This window comes from Aotus nancymaae, unplaced genomic scaffold (assembly GCF_030222135.1).
Source record: "Aotus nancymaae isolate 86718 unplaced genomic scaffold, 86718_ANA_hifiasm-v0.15.2.pri h1tg000014l, whole genome shotgun sequence".
NCBI classification, from domain to species: Eukaryota; Metazoa; Chordata; class Mammalia; order Primates; family Aotidae; genus Aotus; species Aotus nancymaae.
The window spans coordinates 59666733-59693516 of NW_026988425.1; the positions used below are offsets into that span (position 1 = coordinate 59666733).

Consider the following 26784-nt stretch of genomic DNA (forward strand, 5'->3'; position numbering starts at 1 on the left):
CCTCCTCTTGCCTTCCTCCATGAGATGACCCTCACCAGATGCTGGTGCCATGCTCTTGGACTTCCCAGCATCCAGAACCATATGCTAAATAAACTTTCAGTGTTCTTAAATTACCCAGTCTCAGGTATTCTGTTACAGCAGCAGGAAATGAGCTAAGACAGTAAGATGGATAAATTTTGAGAAATTAGGTGGAAATGATCATGAGACCTATCAGTTAAATATTCCTGGAACTCATAAGTTAAATGAGTGTTTTCCTTTCTAAAGGTCAAGAGAAGCAAAGACATAAACACCACTTCTTATTTCAATAGTATCCTCCAGATAATAAGTGTTTCCCTATATCCAACTGTGTCACAAACAGACTCTCCAGGTGGCCTCCATGACCTCTGTCTCCTGATGCTCACATCCTTTTGTGATTTCCTCTTTTTGAGTATGGATAGGATCGGTGACTTGCTTCTAACTAACAGAATAAAGCAAAGATGATGGGATGGATGTGATTTTGAGTATATTAGTACATGATTATGTTATATAATATTGTAGCATTTGTCTAGAGTCTCTCCCTTGCTGACTTGGAGAAAGTGAGCAATCATGCTGGTTAACTGAAGCTGGTATCTGAAGACAACCATCGAAAAACTAAAGCTATAACCACAAGAACTGAATGGTGCCAACAATATGGGGGTAGGGGAGTGGATTCTTCCCCAGTCAAGATTCCAGATGAGAATTCAGCCCTGGATGAGGATAAGCAGATGACCCATCCACGCACAGACTCCTGACCAACGAAACTGTGAAATACTAAAAGTATACTGAGTAAGCCACTAGGTTTTATTGGCTAATATTGTTACAAAACAGCCAAAAGCTTTTCCACATCAATATAACTCCAATTTCTCCTGCTCAATCCTCTGTGATCATAAAACCACTCATATATTTAAATCATGACCAGTCTCTCTCTAGCTGGACGGCTTAAATGTCTAAATGTAGAATCTTATTTTTATTCTTTTGATTATTCTGCCTTCTCTGACCCATTCAATTTCTACTTATATTTATTTAAAATATTGTGAAAAGAATTAGACACTACTGTGCAATAAACACATAGCAAATGGTATTTCTAATTTAAAATGTATTCAGACCAGGCATGATGGTTCATGCCTGTAATCCCAACACTTTGGGAGGCTGAGGTGGGTAGATCACCCAAGGTCAGGAGTTCAAGACGAGCCTGGCCAATATGGTAAAACTCTGTCTCTACAAAAAGAAAAAAAAAAAAATTAGCTGGGCATGGTGGCACACATCTGTAGTCCTAGCTACTCAGACAACTGAGGCAGGACAACCACTTGAACCTGGGAAGTGGTGGTTGCAGTGAGCCAAAATGGCACCACCACACTCCAGCCTGGGCAACAAGAGCAAAACTGCATCTCAAAAATAATAATTAAAAAAAAAATGAATTCAGTATAAGGTAATAGCTGTTATCATCTTTGCTACCATCATAATTTTCAACATTTTAGTTTTTTAAAATTTAAAATTTTAGTTTGCTTGGCTATCACTCTAACGAATTACAAATTATTTTAACTACATATATTTTTATTTATTTATTTTTATTATTTATGTAAACTATGTATTTTTATTTATGAATGTCCATCAAAGGCATATTATATATATCATATATAATTATATATTCAATACTTTATGTATACACATATACTGAATGAATAAAATCAAGAGAGAGCATCTTCAGTTTCATTTTAAAAATTAAATTAATCCAGCATGATTAGCTCATTATAAAACTATACATTCTATAACTGTCAATTGACTTCTTAATGTTAAGCTTAATGATCTGTAACTACTATCTTTCTTAGTCAAAAATGAAAAACAAGATTGACTTGCTCTGTTTCAAAATAAAGATGAGTAGTTCTTCAAATGATGCCTGTTAACGAATGCTTTGTTCAATTTAATTCTGATTAGATTATAACATGTTAGGAAAACATTGCTCATAAACACATATAACACAATAACTTTTTCCCAAAATCAATATGTGGATTACATTGCCATCTGAAAGATTTTAACTTTTTGATCAATACCAAAATGCTTGAATATATACAGCCACTCACTATTATTTCATTGACCTGCTTTATTTTTGTTCATAGTACTTACTACTTCTGGACAGTTGACCATATATTTGTTTATTTGTTTGTTTGTTTGTTTGTTTGCTTATTTAGTTATCTTTCCTCACTAGAATATAAACTCGATGAGAGCAGTTTTTCTGCTTTATTTATTGCTGCATCCCCAGCACCTAAAAGAGCCTTGCATACAGGTACTAAATGAATATTTACTTAATGAATATATAAGTTGATAATGCAGATATAGAGACATAATAATATCTATTTCAATGGGCTAGAAGAATACTTAGTTATATCTGGGTGTTGGAATAAGAGTAACTTTCAGTTTCTTTTTCTCCTTTTTGTCCTATAAACATCCATAATGTTTATTTCCTAAAAATAACATTTATTCCTTCTATAAAATTTTTAAAAATTCATAGTTTGAATCTAATTAGAATGGAAAAATTAATATCTGAACATAAGATAAATATATCCAGTGTCAAGGGGGTTTTCATATCTTATATTCTGGCATAAACTTGAGTTCCAGGTAATAGGCTAACTGGCAGTGTATGCCTATAAATTCTCTCACTTAACCTATGCTGTTGAAACAGTATTACAATTAAGATGTTAGCCAGACATTTCCCAAATTTACTACTAAACACCAAATGCTTTTTTTCCCAATAAAGTCTAGTAACACTTGCCCAGAACATAGGGAAATACTACTATATTCCCAATAATGGGAAGCCAGTGAAGTTTTTCAAGGTATGTGACACAGCCAGATTTAGGAGACAGATTTAACTGAAAACAAAAACAAAAATCTGGATACAGAAAGCATAATTAGAAAGTCAATATAGTGGTCTTGGCAAGAAATAATGAGGGTCTGAAATAAATATACTAGTGTTCGGGGTAGTAGAAATGGCCGGTGAATTGAAAAGATTGAAATGGAACTGTTTAGGAAACTGTCACAGTAATCCAAATGAGAGAAGGTAGGAGAATATCTTCCCGCAAAAGGGCAGAATTTTATGATAGCCATAAGAATGGATTTGGAGAAGTGTTTGACTAATGTGTAAACCATTAAAAAATAAGGATTTGCCTGAGTTAAAATAATGCAATATGTACTTCAAGAAAGAATAATTTAAATATGAAAGGATTAAGAGATAGGCTTTTCAGAATATGATAAAATCTTTAAATATTTTTCCAAAAGGTGATCTTCTTTACAATCATACAGTGAAGGATGGCATGTTATGGAAAATGATAGAAAATTATAATAAACCAACTAAATATTTGAATTCTAGTTTTTAAAGAATTTATATATAATTGTACTTACAGTCTAAATGTTGTTGAATATAAGATAAAATAAACTCGTTTCCATAATGTTTGTTTCATTACTCAATACAAAGACCCAAAAAAACCTTTTGTTTTCATTATTAACTAAGGAATTCATGTTTTAGGTAGATTCACTGTAAGTTGTCTTTTTCTTGTACCAACTATTCTTGACCAACAAGGACTTAATTAACAGCCTCAGAGATTACTCAAGAAGAAAGTGCACAGAATGAGAACAGTAGGTTAAGGAAAAAATTCCAAAGAAAACTCAACACTTAAGAAGAAAACAAGCCCATGAAAAATATGGAGAAGTAACAAAAGGATGATGCGTATCATACACTAATTCACAAGGCAACCTTTTCTATTTTTTACTAAATCTACTTTTTGTTGACTTTACCTTTGCATTAAGCTGAAATCTCTCTCTGAGACATTCTTCCCCTGGTTCTAACTACTGGAACTACATAGAACAAATCTTTAAAACAAATTTTTTAGCATAATAACTCTTTAGTGTACTAGGAACAGTCATCTTAATGATACCTACAATTTGATTGGGTAACTAGTATGTGCTGAGATGAGCACTCAGAGAGGTTAGGTAATTCGTCCTATGCTATACCAAAACCCATGTTCTTTTTGTTATGCTATGCTATATCCACTATTCCTCTACATTTTCTCATCTTTAGACTAACATCCTCCTAACTCCCTACCTCTAGTCTTGCTCTTCTCTAATTCAGTCTCCATATTGCTGCCAGAGTAGTTTTTCTAAAACACAAATCTGATTATATGTTATTCTTCCTGTTTAAAACCTTTCAGTGGGTTTCTAGTGCACTTAGGATAAACAAACCCCTTAACATGGTTCACAAGCACTTCATGATGTGGCCTCAGCTAATCTTTCCAGTTTCATCTCTCATAACCACTTCCCCCAACCACTATGAACCTCACCTTTATCCCTCCAGCCCACATTCTATTATCCAGTTACTTGAACTGTCTGTCAACTTATAAAACATGGCATTCTCTCTTTTGGTTTAGGAGCTTCATAAACGCTATTTCCTCTATGTGAAACATTATAGCCACTGCTTTCTCCACTTCTACACAGCTACCTTCACTTTTCCCTCAGTCCTCAGCTTAGAAGTTACTTCTTCCACGAAGCTCTCCTTGACCACTGAAGTCTACGTTTGTTGTGTGTACTACATATTTCTATAGAATCCTCACTCAGTGCTAACACTACTTTTGAATACTACCTTATTAAGACTCTTCAAGTCTTACTCAAATGTCTAGATTCCTGCTACCAGCATAAAAATATCAGGCTAAACAAACATCACAGAGTATTACAGTATACCTGTGCATAAAAGCTATAGCTATTACCTAAGTAAAATAAGATGATTATTTTTTTCCCTTCAACCAAAAAAAGAAAACGAATTTTATACAAACTTACAGTTTAAAGACGTCTCAAAGAGCTTCCAAATGATTTGAAACTATTGGTAGATAACATCTATTAAAAGGGCTCTGTACATTATAATTCTAGTCAAATTCCTACTTACTTTTATTGTTAACCTTACTATATTTGCCAGCAGAAAGAAAAAGCAGCAATTCAATACAATATACTTTCTAAAAGTTGCACACTCACTCACCGAAAACCCCACAATGAGAGTGATCATACAGATGCCGTTGTTGAAGGGCAGACTTTTTGTAAATAACATGAGGGTGGCCATTTTCATAACTAAAATGCTTGGAATCCTCTGTGGTATTCTTTAAAGGTTCAATAAAATATTCTTCATCTTCTGTAGCAATAACACCATGCTAAAAGAAAAATAAACAAAAAACTTACCAAAGAGAATCATTTTAAATATTAGTTATCATTATTACCAAGAGCTAAAAATAAATGGACACTTCTCCAAAGACAGGGTTAAAACACATGTTAATAAAAAATTTAGTGAATTGTCTGTACTCAGTAAAACATTATATAAATGTTCCTATTCTTTAAAAAGGATATTTAAATACCTCCATATGCTATGCATTGTACTAAGCATGTCACATACATGATTTCCTCCAATCTCACAACTCTGTGAGGTAACAGAGATTTTATGTGAACACTAAAACTTATTTCAGTTCCACATTATGCACATAACTATATCCTCTGTGTTTAGATACAGCTTTGTGATTGAATTTTGGACAATAAAAGTGAGCAGAGGTTTATATACCACTTTCAGCCTGACCGCTGAATACCTCTGCAGTGGAATCTTCTACTCTCTTTCCCCATTGAATGAAGAGAATTCCAAAAACCTAGGGTAGGTAGAAACCAAAAAAGAAGGAACCTAGATCCCTGAGTGACCTCTTAGAAAGCTGTCTGATGTAGACACAGACATACAGAATAAACTTCTATTGTGATAAATCACTAACATTTTGAAGTTTATGTTACATCAATTAATATGTCCTTAATTAACACACATCCCATACATCCCCATTCTGCAGATGAAGTAAGAGGCTCAGAGGTTAAGGACTTTCCCAATATTATATAGAGGTAAGTGAAGGTACTAGAATTCAAAATTCTGCCCTTACTTACAGTATTATATCACCTTATCCCTATTTACTTAGCCCAGTGCTACTCAGTTGTTCTCTCTCCTCTTTAAAACCTTCCCTATCCAAATAGAGTAGCTTCACCCTCCACTGAGCTCCAATAGAGCCAATTCTCAGAATCACGTATTTTCAATGAATTCCACTCACTTTTATTACATCTCAAGTCTTGGAGTCTTATTTAAATTTGGTATAACTTTTCAACTTCATGTTTTAGTTTCCCAATTACGTTATTTGCTTTTTAAGGCAAAAGGTTATGTTTCATATTTCTTTGTATTAGTTACAAACTTTGTTGATGAAAAGAAATGAGATGGTAAAAGTTATCTACATCTGAAATAAGAATTTCCACTCTTGTCTAATTGTGTTTTCCTAAGTATGGCACATGTGAGGACTGCTCTTAATCCAACTAATTTACCCTGTAACACCAGATAAAATAAAAGCTCTCTGGGTGTATTTCCTCAGCTGGAAAAATGAAAGAGTTGGTCTAAATTAGTGGTTTTAAAACAGCACTCTGGGGAGCCCTAAGGGTTCCATGGAAGTGCCCTCAGGAGATTGCCCCAGACAACAAAGGGAGACCTACCTGGCTTAGATTCCTGGGTTTAGGAATCAGCTGTGCTTTTATTAATCTATATATTAATTTTCCACATAATATTTCATTTGAAAAAGGGGTTTTGCTGCTTTAAAAGGAAAGTTGAAAACCTCTAGTCCAGATAATCTCTAAGGTCCTTTTGAATTCTAAACCTCCATGATTCTGTTTAGAGAAATTCATGTTAAGTACCTCATGCTTGGAAGGAACGATAAGACATAATCAGAATTACTCTAATTTATAGATTAAGTTGGCAGTCACCTACATAAAATGAACTGAGGAATGCAAACAAAAAAAGCAGCCCTGAGTCACTTCATATGATTTTCACCATTGTTTGCTTTACTTTAAGGATAGTAGTCCCTACATTAAATGCAAATACTGGCAGAAATAACATAATACACCATTAACGTATTCTGATACCTCAGTCTGAAGTACTTTACCAGGTAGATTAACAATATACTAAAAAACTGAGCACAGTTCCTGCAGAACAGGAGGCAAGTATAAGTTTTGATAAGAGGGATATGTAGGAAGCAGGGTCTCAGCTACAGTTCAGAAAGGCTAGGGACTAAAGTGACGCTGGTCTGTGGGCACAAGAAAATTGAAAGTTACCAGACAAGAGACTCAAGTTGCTGGGTAAAAATGAAGTCAGAAGCCTAGTAAGTAAACACCATCTCTAATTTCAGAATGAAATGGCTCTGGAAGGACAATCCAGAGATTTTATATGTTAGGTACTTTGTAAAATGTTTATAACATTATCTCTTCTTAATAGCTCTTTGACGTACCACTATCTGTTCCACTTTGCAGATCAGAAACTGAGATGGAGCAAGTTTAAACAATGAACTCATGTGACTGACTTTGGAGTCTGAACTCTTAACCACTATACTATAATTCTGTTATCCTCTAAGGGCTGTTTCTGAATTTATTTATTCATTCACAAAATAAGCTTTCACAAGTGCCTATCACAAGGCAGATACTATGCTAACTAATAGTGGGGATACAACAGTGAACCAAAGTTCCAGCTCTATCATGGTGCTTACATGTCGGTGAGAGGAGCTAGAAATAGCTAGTTATTTGATCATACAAATAAATGATGAATCAGGTAGTGATAAACATTAAGAAGGGAGATAAAAGCAATCAAAAGGAACAGAGAATAATTAGAAGTGAGAGAATTATACAAACTATCTTGGGTAGTTGCGACCATCCTCTCTAATACAGTGGTATTTGAGCAGAAACCTGAATAAAATGAGGGAGCAAGCCAAATGTATATCTTGGGAAAGAGCAGACCAGACACTGGAAACAGCAAATACAAAGGCAATGAGATAGGGGCATGCTTACAGTATTTCAGAAACAACCAGGAGAGCTACAGCTACTGAAGGGAGGGAAGGGGAGAGTGATTATGAGATTAGACAGGGGCTGAAAACCAGATGATGGAGGGCCTGAATTTAGTGGGAGCACCAGAAATCTATGCATGCCTGGCAAGAGCCCTGCTGTCACTTACTTCAGTATCCCTATTCACCTTTACACTATCTGCCTCAGGACCATCAGGACTAATCTCACCATGTTCCCTCTTTCCTTGTGGTATTAATTCCTTTGAGAAGCCCATACCTCAACCCCTGAATTCTAATCCCCATATGATTATGTATATCATGTTTTCTGATCCCATCTCCTACCTCTCCCTATTATTTGAAACACTTCTGTGTCCTCTCAAACTCAAGGTCAATCATCAACAAAATCTCCTTTACCCCCAGCTTCATCTGTGAATGTTCACTTCATCTTGCTCTAACAAAACCCTGAAACTCCCTAAATGACACTCCTTTCCTGTAGTCCTCTGGAACGGTGGCTGCTTTCTCTTTTACATGCCTCCTATGAGACCTGAAGGTAGGGTTAGGTGTTCTTGCAACTCACTGTCATTTCCAAACAATTCTTTCTCCCTTCTCAACAAACAAATACCAGCACTGAACTGCATGCCATGATCGTCTCCCTCCTTTTCCAGTTGTATTTATCTGTTGATCCCAATCAGTCCCCTCACTCCTTAAAGATAACAATTTCTGGATCACTGTCATTCTCTGCAATGCCATTTCTAAAATACTTGCTTATTTCAAAATCTTCTTGTATCACAGGTTCTTAAAATATGTGTATGTGCATATGCACATGCCCTGAATCCCTTTGGAAGTCTAAGGGTGAAACCTAAGGAATCCTCCTCAGAATATTTTAAATGCAGAAAAAATATATAGGATTATAAATAAAACCAATTTGGTAAAATACAGTTATCAAAATATTTAAAAAATACAATACACATAATCTTTGTAACACTTTAAGATCTTCAGTGGCTCTAATAACTACCATAATTACACAATAATGAAGAGTAAAAATATTTTTAAAAACATGCAAAAACTGTAATAATATGAAAATTATCTATGGTTTCTATTGGAGACAAAGTCACAGGTACTGCTATTAATATATTGGTTTGTTACCTATACTTAAAATTAAGAGAATTGCTAACTTTCAGTTAAGAATTAATAAAGATAAAGATGTGATATTTGCCCATTTCAGTTCACAATCCCCCTGAATCCCATCCATGAACCTAGTTTAGGAAACTAATGACATAGATGGTCTCTTCATTCCCTGTCCTCTCAATTCCTTGACTTCCTCTCCTTCAAATATCTTGTCCCTCACCTTATCTTCAACACCAAGCCCATGGTCAAACTCTAGACTTTAGCATTATCAATATTTGGAGTCTTCTCTAATCTCGATTTCAAGTATCCCCTTCTTCTATCTTTCTAACACTCTCCCTCTAATATCCCAACTCCAAGAGATAGTCCTTTTATCCCCATGAGGTCCCATAATCCGTTGATCCTATCACCGTTTCACCATATTTTACTGACCTCATGTTCTCACTTCCCTCATAATCAAGCTTCGATTCCACCTTCAATTTCCTTACCCCTTTCTTACTTCATGGAATCCAGCTGGCTAAACCACAATCTTGATTAGATTCAACTTTGCTGGGCCTGTACCTTTGCAGCTGCATTTAGCCAGAGAAAAATACACCAAAATGCTGACTGGTCTCATTTGAAATTCATGAATAATTTAAACTGTAACTTTAATGCTTCACAGAAATGATACATTTATCAAGTTCATTCAGTGCCCCATTCTTCTGGATAACTATTACATGCCTTCTCATCTCTACTTAATCCTCTATCCCCTCCAATAGACATTGCACAACCTCCTACAAATTTGTAGGAGTACCCACCTACCTGCATTGTATGTCCATATTATCTATTTTTTCCTCTTTTTTTTTTTTTTTTTTTTTTGAGATGGAGTCTCACTCTGCCACACAGTCTGGGGTGCAGTGGCACAATCTTGGCTCACTGAAACCTCCACTTCCTGGGTTCAAGCGATTCTTCTGCCTCAGCCTTCTGAGTAGTTGAGATTACAGGCATATGCCATTACACCTGGTTACTTTTTCTATTTTTAGTACAGATGGGGTTTCACCATCTTGGCCAGGCTGGTCTCAAACTCCTGACCTTGTGATCCACCCGCCTCAGCCTCCCAAAGTGCTGGGATTACAGGCATGAGCCACCGCACCCGGCCTTTTTTCCTCTTATTATGGATGAACTATCTATTCTCCTAGATAAAGATAATTATTCCATTTGTGTGGAAAATTCCATCCTTTCTCACATACCAAAAACTTCATTCCAGTACCCCTCTCTCAACATAATCATTCCCATTTTCATCAAACAAAAAAAAACCTCTTGTGATCCCACTTCTGTCTGCTACTGAAATTGTTTTTGCTTTTCCAGAAGTCCTTGAAATAACTGTCTATATATTCTTTTTCTCTCCTCTCACTGCATTTTCACTCTACTCCAATCATGTCATTGCCTCTTCTCCAAACTCTTCTTCACTGAAACTGCTTTTGTCAAGGTCACCAATAACCTCCTTAATGAAAAATTCAATGGAATTTTCAGTGCTACTGTTATTTGGACTCACCAGCGACATTTTCCCTTGAAATACTTCCTTCTGGCTTCCAGGACATTTTCCTGATATTCCTTCAACTTTATTACTCTGTTCTCTGTTGTTTCTTCTATATCTCTCTGACCTTCCTGACCTCTTAGAAGCCCGAGGGCTCAGTCCTTAAACCTCTTCTCTATTCTACCTATGCTCCCTTCAAAGCAATTTCATATAATCTCTTGGCTTTAAATGTCAGCTTTATATTGATGACTCCCAAATTTATAACTTTATAATTCATATCTCTCCTCTGAACTCCAGGCTGGCTTATCCAATATCCTACACAACATCTCAAGTTTAACACCTCCAACTGAACTCATGATACACACCCCCTACCTACTCCTTGAATAGCTTTTTCATCTCCATTAATTCGTGAGTCTTTCTCATCTTAGACGATGGCTGCTAGATTATTTTAGTTGCTCGGGCCTCAAACTTGTAGTTATCATTGATTTTATCTTGTGTCCCCTACAGCCTTACATCTGGTTTCCAGTTTCCTTTCTGGCCTCAACTTCCATTACTCTCACTCCCTTTCTCTTAGCTACAACCATGGTGGCCTCTATGCTGTTCCGCAAACACTCTCAGATCATATCTTTGTACTTGAAAATTTCTACCTGAAAATCTTATCCCTCAGATGCCAGCATTTCCTTTCTCCTTTTCCTTAAGGTCTTTGCTCAATACTTTTTCCTCCTTAGCCTTTATCGCTATCCAATATATTATAGTTTTTATTTAATATCTTATAGTGTGTCTACCCTACTAGAATACAAGCTATATGATAATAGAGATTTTTGTTTTTCACTGTTGTACTCCTAGCACCTAGAACAGTGCCTATAATATGAAAGGTACTTATAAGTATTAGTGAAAGGACTTGTGAATAAATGAATGAATAATGAAAAGGGGAGAATGACAACTATGGGCATGACTAAATGAACAGAAAGTCTAAGAGGTTATTGAGTTTTTCTAACTAGCTATATGGTCTTTATAATCTTTAGAGGGACTGAAGACAATCAGTTTTCATGAAATAAGAACAGAATGTAAGAAAATCCAAGAAAAAGAGAAAGAACTTTTGAAAATTAGAAATATGACTTCTATAATTTTTAAGTCAACTGAAGGAAAAGAAGGCAAAATTGGGGAAAATCTTATAGAACTTAGAACAACAACAACAACAACAAAAACCAATGGAAAAAGAGAAAAAGATAAGAGAAGCAGAGAACCAATTTCAGAAAAAGAAAGCGGAAGGAAGAAAAAAATAAGATAAGATTATTAAGGAAATAATTTTTTAAATTTCTCTAAGCTGAAGGAGGGTCTTTATTAAAAGCACCCATCAAATACCAAGCAGAAATTAGGAAATAAAACCCATAGCTAGCCATATTTCATAAATTCCTGAAACAGGAAGGATAAAAGGAACATGCTTTCACTGAGGGAAAATTGTTTTAAACTAAAAAATTTTTTAAAGATTAAAGGGCAAGAATCAGACTAGCAGCAGACTTCTACCTGTGAAACAATGCTAATTTTTAAGACCTTTAAGTATTTTTCATTTTTTAAAGCTATAAAACCATATAAATAAATTTTATGCTTCATATATTCCCTTTCCCAGTACCACCATCCATCATTTTTAAGGAAGATTATTTTTGAACCTAGAATTTCACATTCAGCTAAATTATTAACCAAATAGGAGGGCTGCATAAGGTCCTTTCAAATAGACGCAGACTCAGAAACTTTACTTCCCAGGCGCCTGTTCTGACGTAATCATTTGAAGATATTCTCCAACAAAACCAGGATGTAAACTCAGAAAGAGAAAGATATGGAACTAATTTAGGAAAAAAGAAATCCCAAAATGAGAGATGTTACAGAAACTAACATCAAGAAATTAGTCAAGAAATTAATTAAATGGCTCCATGAAAAATGTCTCCAAAGACAAATGGAATGTATTTCAAGCAATAGACAAAAGGACTAAGGAACTGGAAAATATTAAATCACTTGATAAAGAAACTATGATTTTTTTCTCAATGAGAAAAAGTAAAAGTAAATAGAAACTCCAGAAAAAAACAAAACCTGAATAAGAAACCATGGTCCAAATACAAAGCAATTAAAATATGACGTTATATGAAACTAATAGACTATAATGTTAGAAATTTTGTCCTTTGAATGGTGCAAGAGTCCTAACACTAAAACTATGGGTGAGGAGATAGGATTAGAAAACACTAATGATCTCTGCATTAACAACTATTTTATACAGAACGATTAAAAACACAGAATGTATTAAAAGTGGTGGCCTTTGAAAAGTAGAATTTAAAAACAAAACAAAACACTTGTTTGCATATTCCATTTGATTAAAAATGTAACATCCCCAGGAGGTGGAGGTTGCAGTAACCCAAAATAGCACCACTGGACTCCAGCCTGGGCAACAGAGTCAGTAAGACCTGTATCAAAAAATAAAAAAAAAGGTAACATCATACAAAATAAGAATGAAGGTAAAGTTTACTAAAACTGGTGTGTAAAAGTGTGAAATATCTGCTCACAAATTTCTTATGAACTGCCAAGAGAAAAACAGTAACTTCAGTGGACAAACGTGGTAGATTACACCTTAATCAAATAATCAAATTTAGTTAACATGGACCATGCAATGTCAACAAGAGATGAAGTAAACAGAGGGAAAGAGAACAAGAGACAGAGTCTAAATAAGGATGAAGGAAAGGTGACATTCTGCCATCTCCTTTATTGTAGAAAAGGTTACATTTTCAACTTTATTCTCAGTTTTGAGTTATCAAACAGCATGTTTCATGATTTTATAAAGTCACATATATTAATGGCTCTGAAGTTACTTGTTTCCAGAATTGAATTCTTTTCTAAACTTCAGAGCTATATTTCTCAAATATCACTAGATAGCTATCCTTAACCTTTATTTATTCAGATTCCTCACATTTACTATATCAAAGCCATTCTCTTCAAATTCCTCTCCAATCTAGCTCTCCTCTGACATTCCTTTTCAACTCGTAACATTCATATATACTTTGTTTTTTTGAGGCGGAGTTTTGCTCTTGTTGCCCAGGCTGGAGTGCAATGGCGCGATCTCGGCTCATTGCAACCTTCGCTTCCTGGGTTCAAGCAATTCTCCTGTTTCAGCCTCCTGAGTAGCTGGGATTACAGGCGCACGCCACCACGTCCAGCTAATTTTTTTTTGTATTTTTAGTAGAGACGGGGTTTCACCATGTTGACCAGGATGGTCTCGATCTCTTGACCTCGTGATCCTCGGCCTCCCAAAGTGCTGGGCGTATAGGCTGAGCCACTGCGCCCGGCCAACATTCATATATACTTTCATCCAAAAGAGATATCTCGGTCATCTCCAATTGCTTTCTTTCCTTTATCTCACACCTAGTTCAATTCTATTTCAATTTTTTAAAATAGTATTAACTACCTACTATGTATTCTCTGTCTTATTATATGTCAAACAAGAAAAAATTAACAAGAAAATATTTTAAATTTTGTCACAAAGTGTGGTTTAAATTCATTCTATCTTCTTTATTTTCAACGCCATAGACTTTGAATAGGCCTTAATGTCTCCAAAATGTTCTAAATTATCTTCATATCTACAATAACTCTTCTCTCAAATCCCACAATGAAATTAGTTTTGCTTTGTTTTTTCTAAATCTTGAATTTGCTCATTTCATCACCCTGTAAAAACTAGCAATGGCACAGTTAATGTTAATGCCAAATGTAAAAGGATTAGTCAATGACTAGAAATAGTATTTTTCTATGATAATTAATAGTGTGTCATTTTAACATATGATAAGTTTTAGAACACATTTATTTTGGATAATTTTATTCAAAAAGATAAATCTGTTTTATATATAAAGTCCTAACACTGATTATAGAGAAACTAGCAATGAGTATGCTCAATTTCTCTTTTTAGAAATTAAACCTAAATTTTACAACCTAAGTAAATATTTTATTTCATTTTACTTTACGGAGATCGAAAGTAGATAATTGGAGCACTTTTTTATATACATCTACAGTGAAATGTTTTTCTCCATTGTGTAGTTCTTGATAGTCCTTTCAAATTTAAAACTTATTTAAATCCAACTTGAATTACAGTTATTTTATATTGAAACAGAAATAAGCATATGGGTATGTTATAATAAGAAAGAAAAACAGTTGGCCGGGCGCGGTGGCTCAAGCCTGTAATCCCAGCACTTTGGGAGGCCGAGGCGGGTGGATCACGAGGTCAAGAGATCGAGACTATCCTGGTCAACATTGTGAAACCCCGTCTCTACTAATACAAAAAAATTAGCTGGGCATGGTGGCGCGTGCCTGTAATCCCAGCTACTCAGGAAGCTGAGGCAGGAGAATCGCCTGAACCCAGGAGGCGGAGGTTGCGGTGAGCCGAGATCGTGCCATTGCACTCCAGCCTGGGTAACGAGAGTGAAACTCCGTCTCAAAAAAAAAAAAAAGAAAGAAAAACAGTTTCTGAAAATATTCCTTGAGCATCAAAATGTTTGTACCCTTTTCACAGATACAGCTTTAACAGAACATCTACATTAGACTGAACGGCATAGACACAGAAGAGAAAGCATGGAAAGTTGCTTTGCTTTGCAATTATTACTATGTGCAACTTTGAACTGTGTATTAACCATTAAACTAGAATGGACTCAAATGCCCAGGATAAACCCAGTATTCTTGAACCCATTTTCTTTTTTTATTCTTTCTTTAAAAAATAGTTTTAGAAATGGGGTCTTGCCATGCTGCCCAGCTGTTCTTGATCTCCTAGCCTCAAGCAATCCTCCCATCTTGGCCTTCCAAAACACTGGGATTACAGACATGAGCCACCTCACTCAGCCTGGAACCCATTTTCTAAGTAAAATAAGATTTATCATCAATCTTCATATAAATGTATGGAAAAATTATCTCGTAGACTCTCATATAAAAGATTTTCTTCAAGAACTTGTAACTATAAGTAGCTCAGAAGTAATTTTAAGATATGTCACCTACCAAAGAAAGATATTATAAAAAGAAGATCGGTGTTATGGTTTCCTGCCATAATACACATACATACAAACATACCCTAAAATTCTTCACAAATTACTGAGTTTTGTTTATGCAGAAAAGATATCTCATTTGAACAGAAAAACTTAAGTCTAAAGGGAAACCTGAAATTTTGTTCATTCCTCTTCTATTAATAGTTTTAAAAGCTGCTCTTTGAAAAGTCAGTACATTATTAAAAAGAAAATCAAAGGCAGCAGAAATAGCAAAAAATTTTAAACTATTACCTTCCTACTTAAACTACCTATATATGTATATTTTTTTAATCTGAGGTAAGACATTTACATTGCGAACTTATTTTCCCATCAGAAGTTTAAAATTATAGCATCTACTTACCAACCCAACACAGTTGCTTAAAGCCACTTTAGTTGTACTACGTAGATCTTGCAAGTATCCTGTGTAATGACAGTTGTCTAAAAAATCATGTTTCCACTGGGGTCCATCTTTCCCCCAATATTCTACTGTAAAATGTTTGGACACAAAATCTGTATTGAGAGTCAAGTTTAGATGAAAGTGCTTGCCATAGGCTGAAAGTTTAAAAAATAACTTAGATACTGCCTGCTGTGGATCAATAGGGTCCATACTCCGTCTTCTCCTTGAGTGTTTATCATTTTTCACAGTAAAGCTGAGAAATGCTCCATTTTGATCAACCCTTATTGGAATAGTTAGCTGGTAGTGTTCAAGATAAGTCAGGAATTCCTCTTTGTAATCACAAGGCAGAGAATCCAGAAAAAAAAACACATGGAAGAAAAGAAAATTTAACGGAACAAAGAAGCAGCAATATAAACAACAACTATGTCAGTTAAAACTATGAATCATTATATGTGAGGTATGTACAAAAAAGTTATATTAAAAATGAAAGAATAAAAGTTTAAAATCTGAAGATTAAGTTGCAATTATTTTAATATTACTTATGAAGGACTATTTAACTTTTTTAATTTTTAAAACATGGATCTTAAGAGCTAAATTCTGCAAGAAATATGAAAATTTTACATTGAAATAAAAAACAATGAAAAGCACACATATGTAAAAGAAAAAAGTTTAGTTCAGATAGAATCTGTTTTTCAAAGTTATCCAAAACAGAATCTCTATAGTTTTGTAGAAATTATTATTTTTTAAGAAATCGTCACATGGTGAAACCCTGTCTCTACTAAAAATAAAAAAATTAGCCAGGTGTGGTGGCAGGCTCCTGTAGTTTCGGCTACTTGCAAGGCCGAGGCAGGAGAATCGCTTGAACCTGGGAGGCGGAGGTTGCAGTAAGCCGAGATTGCACCACTGCACTCCAGCCTGGGGGACAAAACAAGACTCCGTCTCAAAAGAAAAGAAAAGAAATTGTCAGTGGGAATGTAAAATGCTGTAGCCACTTTGAAAAACCATCTGACAATTCCTCAAAATTTTAAACATGGAGTTAATCATATGATCCAGCAATTCTATTCTTAGGTATATACACAATAGAAATGAAAACGCACATCCACATAAAAATTTAGATGTGAATGTTGTTACCAGCATTATTCATAATACTCAAAAAGAGGAATTAAATCAAATTTCCATCAAATGATGAATAGAGAAACAAAATTTAGTATATCCACACAATGGAATATTATTTTACAACAAAAATGCAATACTGATGCATACTATGACATGAATGAACCTTCATAATAACTGTCTTGATAATCAAAGTCCATTATCTAACATTTAAAACATTATGCTAAGTAAAAGAACAGGTCACAAAATGCCATATATGATTGCATTTATATGAAATATCCAGAATAGGCAAATCTCTAAAGACAGAAGGTTTAAGGTTGGCTTCGGCTGGAGGGGAAGGCTGGATTGGAGAGAATTTAGGAGTGACCACTAAGAAGTATAGGCTTCTTTTTGGAGTGAAGAAAATGTTTTAAAATTGATTACATTGGCAATGACACTAGTGCCAAAAAATAAAGTAAGATAAAATAGGTTATTGTGATAGTTGTACAATGCTGAAAACACTAAAAACCACTGAATTATATACCTTAAAATGGGTGAATTATATGTTATATATAGTAATATCTCAATAAAGCTATTTTAAAAATAGCTTGACTAAAATTTCAGAGAACTATTAAGCACATTTTCCTCACTTAGATGTACTAAGTATTATGCATCTACCTTCTTAGCCATACCTTCTTTCAGCTAGATTTACCATTAAGGGAAACCAAATGTCTGCTATTGCCTCAGTGTCTACACATGGAATTTACCCAATATAAACTCCCAGAAAACTATAACCAAATGTAAATAAATTAAAAGACAGTATTTATTTCACTTCTTATAAATAATTAGCATTCATACTAAATGTCATGGCTTCATTGATTTACTTTGAGAGCCATATTTTTTACACATGGACTTCTAGACACATACATCAATCTGTAATAGTTTGAAAATCTGGTTCATTGGCACCAATAAATTATCTGTTGCTATGTATTCATGGGAGGGAAATCCAAAATATATGCCTTTCAATAATTCTATAAGTATTGGTCTGGTTCATGGAAAACAAAACGACATTTACTCCTGGGCCTGCTTTGTTAAAACCATTCCTATGATGTAAAGCTCAATTCTATAGATTAAAATTATAAGGATTAGAACATGAAAAGGTGTACTTCTTACAACTCTCACTGTTTTATCCAGATTCTAGTCATTAGATCAGAATTCTCATATTTGGAAAAGTATTTTTTCACAAAGAGTTCATATTAAAAGGTCTTGCATCATAATTTATCTGGTTTCTTCTTCCACAGCATAAATGTTTGGATTCTCTTTGAACATGTCCCTGCCCATAAACTCTAGTAATGAACAAGCTTATTAAAGTTTAAGTTTCAGAAGAACAAGGCCTGGGGTCTATCATTTTCCAAGAAAGACCAGGCAATTCTAAAATCCCCTAGGTGTTAAATACTAGTAGGACAAGTTAAACGACACCTAGCACTTAACATTTATGAAACTAGCACTGAATTGACACAGTAGGCCTCTATTCCTATCACTACATATCCAAAAAAAAAGTATCCACCCAAACTAAATATTCAGAATCTTTTCTTGTCCACTTAATAGCAATATTTTGGGTCAGTTTCAAAAGCAAGAATCCTACCTTGAGAACTGTATGAAAGCCTGTGGTCACTATGAAATTCCGATGAAGCCATGATGAGGCTCAAAATCCAGGTCAACGTCTTCCACAAAATTTCCATAATTTAGAAAACTGGATGATTTTTTTGAGGGCTACCTATGTGCTAAAGAGTCAATACCATACCAAAATCGAAGCATAACAATTTTATTTCTTTAAAACTTCTTGCAAATTAGTTATTAGATGTTCCACTGTTTAAGAGGCACTTTTATCCAACATCCTGCACTTTCTTCTATATCTGGATTCATTTTCTCAATCCAAAATGAAAAAATAATGATGGTAAAAGTTTTCATAAGCAAAGCATTAGGCTGATTAGTTACTAAAGTATGGCCATTTTTTAACCTAGAAAAAAAAAAATTTAAGTTAACTGAAAAATATCCAGAATGAAAAAATCCAAGTCCTATATATTACTGAATGCTTGCCAAAATACATAACTACAAAATAATATAGCTAAATTAGACCATTGGTATTCTTTATAGTCTAAATAAACATTCACAAGATTAGACACAGAATTAGAGACCTAAATGGTTATCAGCATAATGCCAGAGCTACTTAATAATCAAAGAAGAAATCTAAAGAAAAATCATAATTCTGTTTTAAAAACTTTGAAGATAACAATGATGGGCAGTGAGTTAACTTCCCTTTGATAAAATAAAAAGTAGGCTGACTTCACTACCTTAGTTCATTATATGTAAGTGACAAACAATATATAATCCCATTCCATAACATGCTTTTTAAACACACTTATATCCAGATATTGTTGTGTTGCTTTATAAGGCACCCATCATTTTTTTTCTGACAAAGTAGATTTACAAATACAGTGACATTTAGCAGCCATCTGTGAATACTAAGACAATATCAGAAACTAAACTTCTAAAAAGTTGAACTATAACCCTTGACTTTACTTGGAAGTCTTACATGATTTATAAGGCAACTCATCAGTCAATTTCAACTCTCTGGAATGTAACTTAAAAGAAAAGAAATTTTAAAAACTTCACTTCAGATATCACAACAGATTTTAAGTCCTATCTCATGTATTTGACTTTCAACTAACAATCTCACTCAGAGTCTGCATTCACACTTGATACAGAATTGCATACTTGGCTGCCTGATTTCCCTATATACAGCAGATTAGAAGAAGAAAATAACTATGAGACTTAAAAACTAGCCACAAATAGCAAAACTGTGACACAAAAAAAGGATAAAAAACTAAAATGTAGTTTTAGAACCCCAAAGTAATATAATTTGGGGTAGAGGCAAATGGGTCTTACATAGTTTAACAGTTTCTATAGTGTGTGTAACTATGTTATACAGTTCAATATCTGACATTCATAATACTATGCCTGAGTCCAAAATAAGAAGACAAATGCTTTTAATAAGATAAAGTACTGTTAATACATTAGGAAAATACACAAAAGATATTAGAAAGATTTTCATTCCAAATCTCTAATATATGACATTTTCATATAATAAATGCTTACTATATATTCATTGGTTAAAAAAAATGGATGAGTAAAAGAAAGAATAAATGAATAGTGGTTAAAATAAAATCACTTTAGGCATGTAAAAAAGTATTTGCAGTTAACTGGAAAATTAACTTATGTGAAACACTTCATTCCCTATGGTGCTAGAAATATTGGTTATTACAGCATATAAAACAACAGCCATTTAAAATTCTTTATATCTGTCTCTATAAGTTATTAAACTGCTAAACTTTGGAAAACTAATTCATTAATCAACAAATATTGTCCTACTATGTTTAAAAGATGATGCTACAACAACATCAGAATACAGAAAAGGATTAAGGGAAACAGAAAAGATTAAAATGCAATCCTTGCCCTCAGGGAGGTCATAATCTAAATAACAAGGAAAAATGTAAGGCAGACTGACAAATGCCATAATAAGTTTGCACAAAGTTGTTACGGGACATCAGATGAGAGAGATGACTTCTGGGTCAGAGAAGAATGAATCAAGGAATGTTTATGGAAAAAGCAGCATTTCAGACAAATCCTGGAAGATGAATACAATTTTACAAGTCAAATTGCTGGAGGTAATCATTACAAATAGAAGTGCATTCCACAAAGTCTGGATGGCAAGAAAAAAATGGGAAATAGTAAACTATATTAGCAATAATAGCAAATTTGGTTCCTGTACAAAAAACTAACAGGTAATAACCACAAAGGTAATTTAAGATCAGACCAAAAATAAAAAACTTTAAATACATATTGCTTCTTTTAATCTCCAAAACAATCTTTTGAAGTAAATATTATTGCCCCTGTGGCAGAACAGATTCTGATGACTCCAATAATCTGGCTTCCTCATATCCATTCCCTTGTTCCCCTCCTCTTAATTTGATTCTAACCAATAGAATACCTCAACATTGAGGGGATGTCACTTTCATTATTAGATACAAAAGATTCTGACCTCCATCTTGTTAGTCAGCTCTTTACCTAATTGCTTTAGATGAAGCAAGCTGTCATTTGGAGCGTCCCACATCAAAGAAACTGAGAGCACCCTCTGATATCACTAACAAGGAACTAAGGCCCTTAGTCCAACAGCATGCAAGAAACTAAATCCTCTCCAGTAATAGATGAGCTTAGAAACAGGTTCTTCCCCAGTCAAGCCTTCTGTAAAGACCCTAGTCCTTGCCAACATTTTGTAGCCTCATGAGATACCCTAAACCTGAGGACATAACCCCTAGATTCCTGACCCAGAGAAACTGCGAGATAATAAATGTGTATTGTTTTAACTCACTAAGTTTGTGGTAATTTGTTACACAGCAATTGATAACTAATACAGCCACCAATTCACAAATAAAGAAACTAAAGCTCACCAGTCAGATAGGTATAAAACAGCAGATCCCAGATTCATACAAGGCTGTCTGGCTCTAAAGTCTAAATTCTTTGTACTGTATCATACTTGCAGCTTAAGGCACTCAAATTTAAACATTCAATAGCAGTTAATAACAACCAATGTCAAATAAGATATTTATAAGTGGTATTGGTTAATTAATGTGAATAGTTTTTAACAACTTCACATACAGTCATTGTTTCTTCTTGAAATTACTTCTACACTAATTTAGGCAAAATAGCAGGTACTATATATCCTTTCTCAGGTAAAAATCCATAGAGAGATTAAGTTACACCATTATTCAATACAGTAATAAAAAGAATTCCATTATCTTGGTTTCCAACCTACTTATATACAGATTCCTTACTCTAAACCTTCCCATGTAATATTAAAGTATACATGTTGCCTCACAAACAAGATTCATTCTCATTGTTTTAATTTTTTTTTAATCACTGGAGTGTTCTGAGTAATAACATCTGACATTAAATGAGTCTCTCATATACTTCAGATTATAATCTTCCTTTAAAGAACATATACTTAACACATTTGAGTTAATTTTCTAGCAGTGGAGATATATTTGATTGAATCATTCATTTTTCTCCTATTTTTCTGAGTTTTGAAACTACAGAGAAACTTACAACATAGTTCACTGGGTTTAGGGAGCAACTATTTTTCTCTCTTGAGAAATGTATAACTTGTTACAGTTTTGTAACCTTCACTCTTACCTACTCTCCTGCAAATGCCCAAGTTAACTAAGCCAGTAGCATTGAGAAAAAAGTAATACCTATTTGGCCAGAAGTAAACTACTATATGATTTAAGGATTTGCAGTAAAAAAGACAATGGTGTATAGTTGAAAAAGCAGGAGCTTTGAAGTTAAACAAATCAGTTATATAGTCTTGATTCCAACACTAGATATAGTAGCTGGCACATAAGCTTCTTTCTCTTTTATCACTCCCTTGGTCACTCCCCACTTTTTTTGGTCTCCAGTGCTCAGTGAAGAAACTTACATTAAGTCAATGAGTCGACTAAATAGAATTCAACTAAAATCGGCCAGGCATGGTGGCTCACACCTGTAATCTCAGCACTTTGGGAGGCTGAGAGGGTGGATCACCTGAGGTCAGGAGTTTGAGACCAGCTTAGCCAACACTGCAAAACCTCATCTCTACTAAAAATACAAAATTAGCGAGGCATGGTGGTATGAGCTTATAGTCCCAGCTACTCAGGAGGCTGAGGCAAGAGAATCACCAGAGCCTGGGAGGTGGAGGCTGCAGTGAGCCAAGATCGTGCCACTGCACTCCAGCGTGGGTGGCAGAGCAAGATTCCATCTCAAAAAAAATAATAATAATTCAGCTAAAATCAACACAACTAACTACTCTTAGTCACTTACACAATAAAAGTGAATGAGTTAACCCACTTTCTGACACCTGGTGGGGAGGTTAATCTAGACACCATAAATATGTAGAAGCTATGACTTTTTCAGATATGGTTTCCAAAGTTCAGAGTAACATTTAAATACTAAACAATTGTCCAAAAATCACAATGTATTAACATTTTAAATTGTAGAGCAGAAATATTATGTTGTGGAAAGCACAAAGGCTTTGAGTCCTGGCCTGACCCCCAGTTACTTAATCTCTCTGCATCTGCTTTCTCATCTATAAAACCATAATACTGATATCTATCTCAGAAAGACTTGTTAAGAAATTAGATTACATATGATGTAAAGTGTACTTCACTTTAATGGCTAAATAATATCAGCCCTCCTTCCTTCATTATCTAACATCATGTTCAAAGGCCTTCCTTCAAAAATAGTTTAATGTTCCTCTTTCCCTCAAAAATGTGAAATAAGCTAGATATGATGATGCAGTCAATCAACTAGTTTTATTGTCTTTTACAGCAAGGAGTAAGGAACTTTTGTCATAATAATGGTACTTACAACTACTTTAAATTTGAAAACAGAACCAAAATGTCTGTTTCACTTTGATTTCACATATGCTTTTTTTCTCTAATACAAATGCATCAGGCAGTAGAGTTAAGGGATCATTTACATGCTTCCATGGATCAAAGCTACACTACCTAAGAAGAAAAAAGATCAGACAACTTGTACTGCAGTGATTCCCTCAGTAGTCTGCCCTGGTTGGAGGTTTTTTTCCCTCTATCATCTTTACTTCCCACTCAAGTGATCTGGAAGTAGCCAAGGTAATAATTTCCTCTTGTGAACTATTATTATGAAGCTAAAGAACATGTATAACATTCTTCTCAACTTCTTTCATCCACCTTAACTCTGGTTATTTATTTAAGGCTGATTTATTCTCCATGGAAGAAGCAACAATACCATGCTCCCTTCAGGTATTTAATTTTTATATATGAAAATTAACTTCTCATTTCATTTTCCATTTATTCTGTCAACAAACACTTATTATCATCTACTGTATGCTAAGGACACAATTAGGCTCTAAGTAGAAAGGTTTCCAGATCATTTATAAACTTTGTGAGATTGGTTTCCAAGGAAAGGTGAAACTAAACACATACATTACCCAAAACATATTTATCAAGGAAAGCAAATGAGCCAAAAGCAAAAATACAAACCAGGATTTCTAAAACTCAAGCCCTAAATTACATGTAGTCTCACACTTTTTTCCAGATAGCTAGTAAATACACATCATCTATATTATAACTTTTCCTGAAAAATAGAAACAACATCTTTTTCTCTTTAGGTTAGCTTGATAATCAACCATGTTATTTGGCAGAACCAAGAGAGCTATTCACTTCTTCCCCACTTTTTCCCCCCACTACCTCCAGCACATATTCCAAATATGCTGTTAACTCTCTCTTAATATGGTAACTCCCTTCATTCACTCACTAAAGTCACAAACTTGATAAGATTTGGCATCAAGACCTATCCTAGTAACTACTAGTGGTTACTAGGAAAGAAAGAGGAAGTGCCAAGAGTAGACAGGAGTAGCAATTAATCTTACAGGTATTGGAACCAGACATGAGTAGTATTACAATATTTTAGGTCTTGAGGCCAGAAGTTTTTCTTTTTGGGCATCACAAAAATATTAAGACTACTACACAGATTTCATTTGCAGCCATTTGTGACAAATGAATGAATTTGATCTGTTTGAAATCAACGTATTTGCCTCTACATGCTATTCTTCAAAAATTCAAAACACTAATGATCACGTTTAAGCATAAAATGAACATAAACCAGGTTGCAGCTACCACTTTGCTGCAACACAAGAAAATAATTATCTCCAAAATTAATTTTCTTAATTTCTTTCAACTACACTAATTTAGTGTTACATCTTTCCCTGTCATTCCCACATCTGAACATTTCAGTCTAATCAACATAAACTAAAAAAGAAAGAAAAAAGAAAAGAAAATTAGTCCAAAACATCTGAACATAAAAAGAATATGTTGAAAATCACACTCGATTGTCTTTTTTAAAGTTCCAAGCAATGGTTCAGATTCCCTTTTTCTCTCTGCTCTGCACACCCTCACCTCCCCCAGCCCCCACCATTCCACTTCGCCCAGACAGAGGGTAACAGTCTGAGCTGCCCTGGTTGAGTTGATCCTAAAGTTAACATTCAGCAGCCCATTTCCAGACAGCAGCGCTAAATCTATTTGGATAAAACGCGTGTGACCCAGACAGTTGGCATCTGGCCCAAACGCGTTGCACCGGCAGCTCAAATAAAAACAAGAGTAAGAAACTCACTCTCTTGTTCCCTCTCAGTGCGCTTTCTCAATCTCTCGCTCACTTTCCCTCTAGTACAGGGAAAGAAAGTATCAAAGACAGGAATCGTAGCACATATTATCAAAAAGAGGCTTTCCAATACCCACTCCAGCACTCTTGCTCTCCCCTCCTCAATCCCTGAACTTTGGTCCCATACACCATATACACAGACATACCCCGATAAACAAGGCTCCAGAGGGTTATGAGTCTAGCACGTCCCAAGTGGCCAAAAGTAAATCAAAAACACACGCTTCCATCTCTTTGATTAGCCTATTAAGAGCTTAACATATCCTAGAGCATCGGGGCTACAGCTAGCACATTAATGCTACCCTCTGAGCCCAGGCATAAAATATGCACTTGTCTGAAGACTTACCAACTGACATGAAACTACAAAATGCAGAAGACTTTTCTTTAAGAAAACTGGAAATCAATTTAAAACACACACATCATTATTATTTTCCAGATTACTATTTGGTGATCAGTTAAAAGATGACAATAATCATAATCAAGTCCACTTTACAAAACATGTATTGTATATTCATAAAATAAACGTATTTTTTTTGCATCATAAAATAATTGCAAGTCCCAGAATTCTACAACCCCCGACAAGTTTGGAGTTAAAAAGATTTCTATCTGTAAAATGAGTTCAGTCAAGCTCACTCATTGCCATTTAAAAAAAAAAAAAAAACCACACACACAGAAAAAAGTTTTCTAAGCGTTATTCGGAAGACAAGCAAAGCACAAGTTGTTGGTTTAAAAAAAAAAAAAAAAAAAACTTCATTGAATATTGTTAAGTCTTCCTTACCGTTTTCATCTTCAAATTCTGATAAAAAGTAAGTTTCAGACAATAGAGATTGCACTGGACGACTCACGTACTCCCTCTCCTCTCTAACTTTTTTTTATTTTATTTTTTTTATTTTTTGCCCCCCTTTGCAAAGCCACACCAGCCAGTTACTCTGCAGCCAGAATAAAACCCTATAGTCTAGCTAACCCGGGCTTTAGAGAACGGACTTTCCGATTTGGCAGAGTAAGAGATGCCTTCAATACATCCAAGCTATCACTCAGAGATGCTGCCTTTGCAAACCCCTTTCTCTCCCTCCCCACCCCCCAAAAAAGGAAAGGAAAAAAGAAAGAAAAGACGGGAAAAAAGACTTATTGGGGGTGGAAGTGGTGCCCTCTCTTCCTGGACAGCTTAGTGCCTTTGCTATGCAAATAACATGTGCAGAGCATCAAAAGGTATCAGGAGAAAAGAAGACAAGAGGAGCAGGAAGGGCAGCAAAGTTTTGTTGAAGTAGCCCTAGATCTCACTACCGGCCCCCAGCCAACTTGAATTGCAGCAGGAGAAAATTTTGGCAGCTTTTCCTCGGAGGCAGAGCACACTGACGTCAGTCTGCAGATGTGCCTGGGCTGCGTCGGGTGCGCATGTGTCCTGGGTCGTCACGTGGAGGG

General features: G+C 34.8%; 1 protein-coding gene across 1 annotated transcript in view; it reads right to left on the reverse strand.

Annotated features, from left to right (window-relative positions):
- The window catches only part of ADAMTS6 (ADAM metallopeptidase with thrombospondin type 1 motif 6), a 328680-nt gene extending 302106 nt beyond the window's left edge, over positions 1–26574 (reverse strand). Inside the window, exons 1-4 of the mRNA XM_012462273.2 lie at positions 26141–26574; positions 18719–19093; positions 15946–16310; positions 5039–5207 (exon numbers count right to left, since the gene is read on the reverse strand). Of these exons, the coding sequence (XP_012317696.2) occupies positions 5039–5207; positions 15946–16310; positions 18719–18815 (631 nt within the window). The 5' untranslated portion in view covers positions 18816–19093; positions 26141–26574. The remainder of the gene's footprint in view (positions 1–5038; positions 5208–15945; positions 16311–18718; positions 19094–26140) is intronic.
- Positions 26575–26784: the final 210 nt, after the last annotated feature.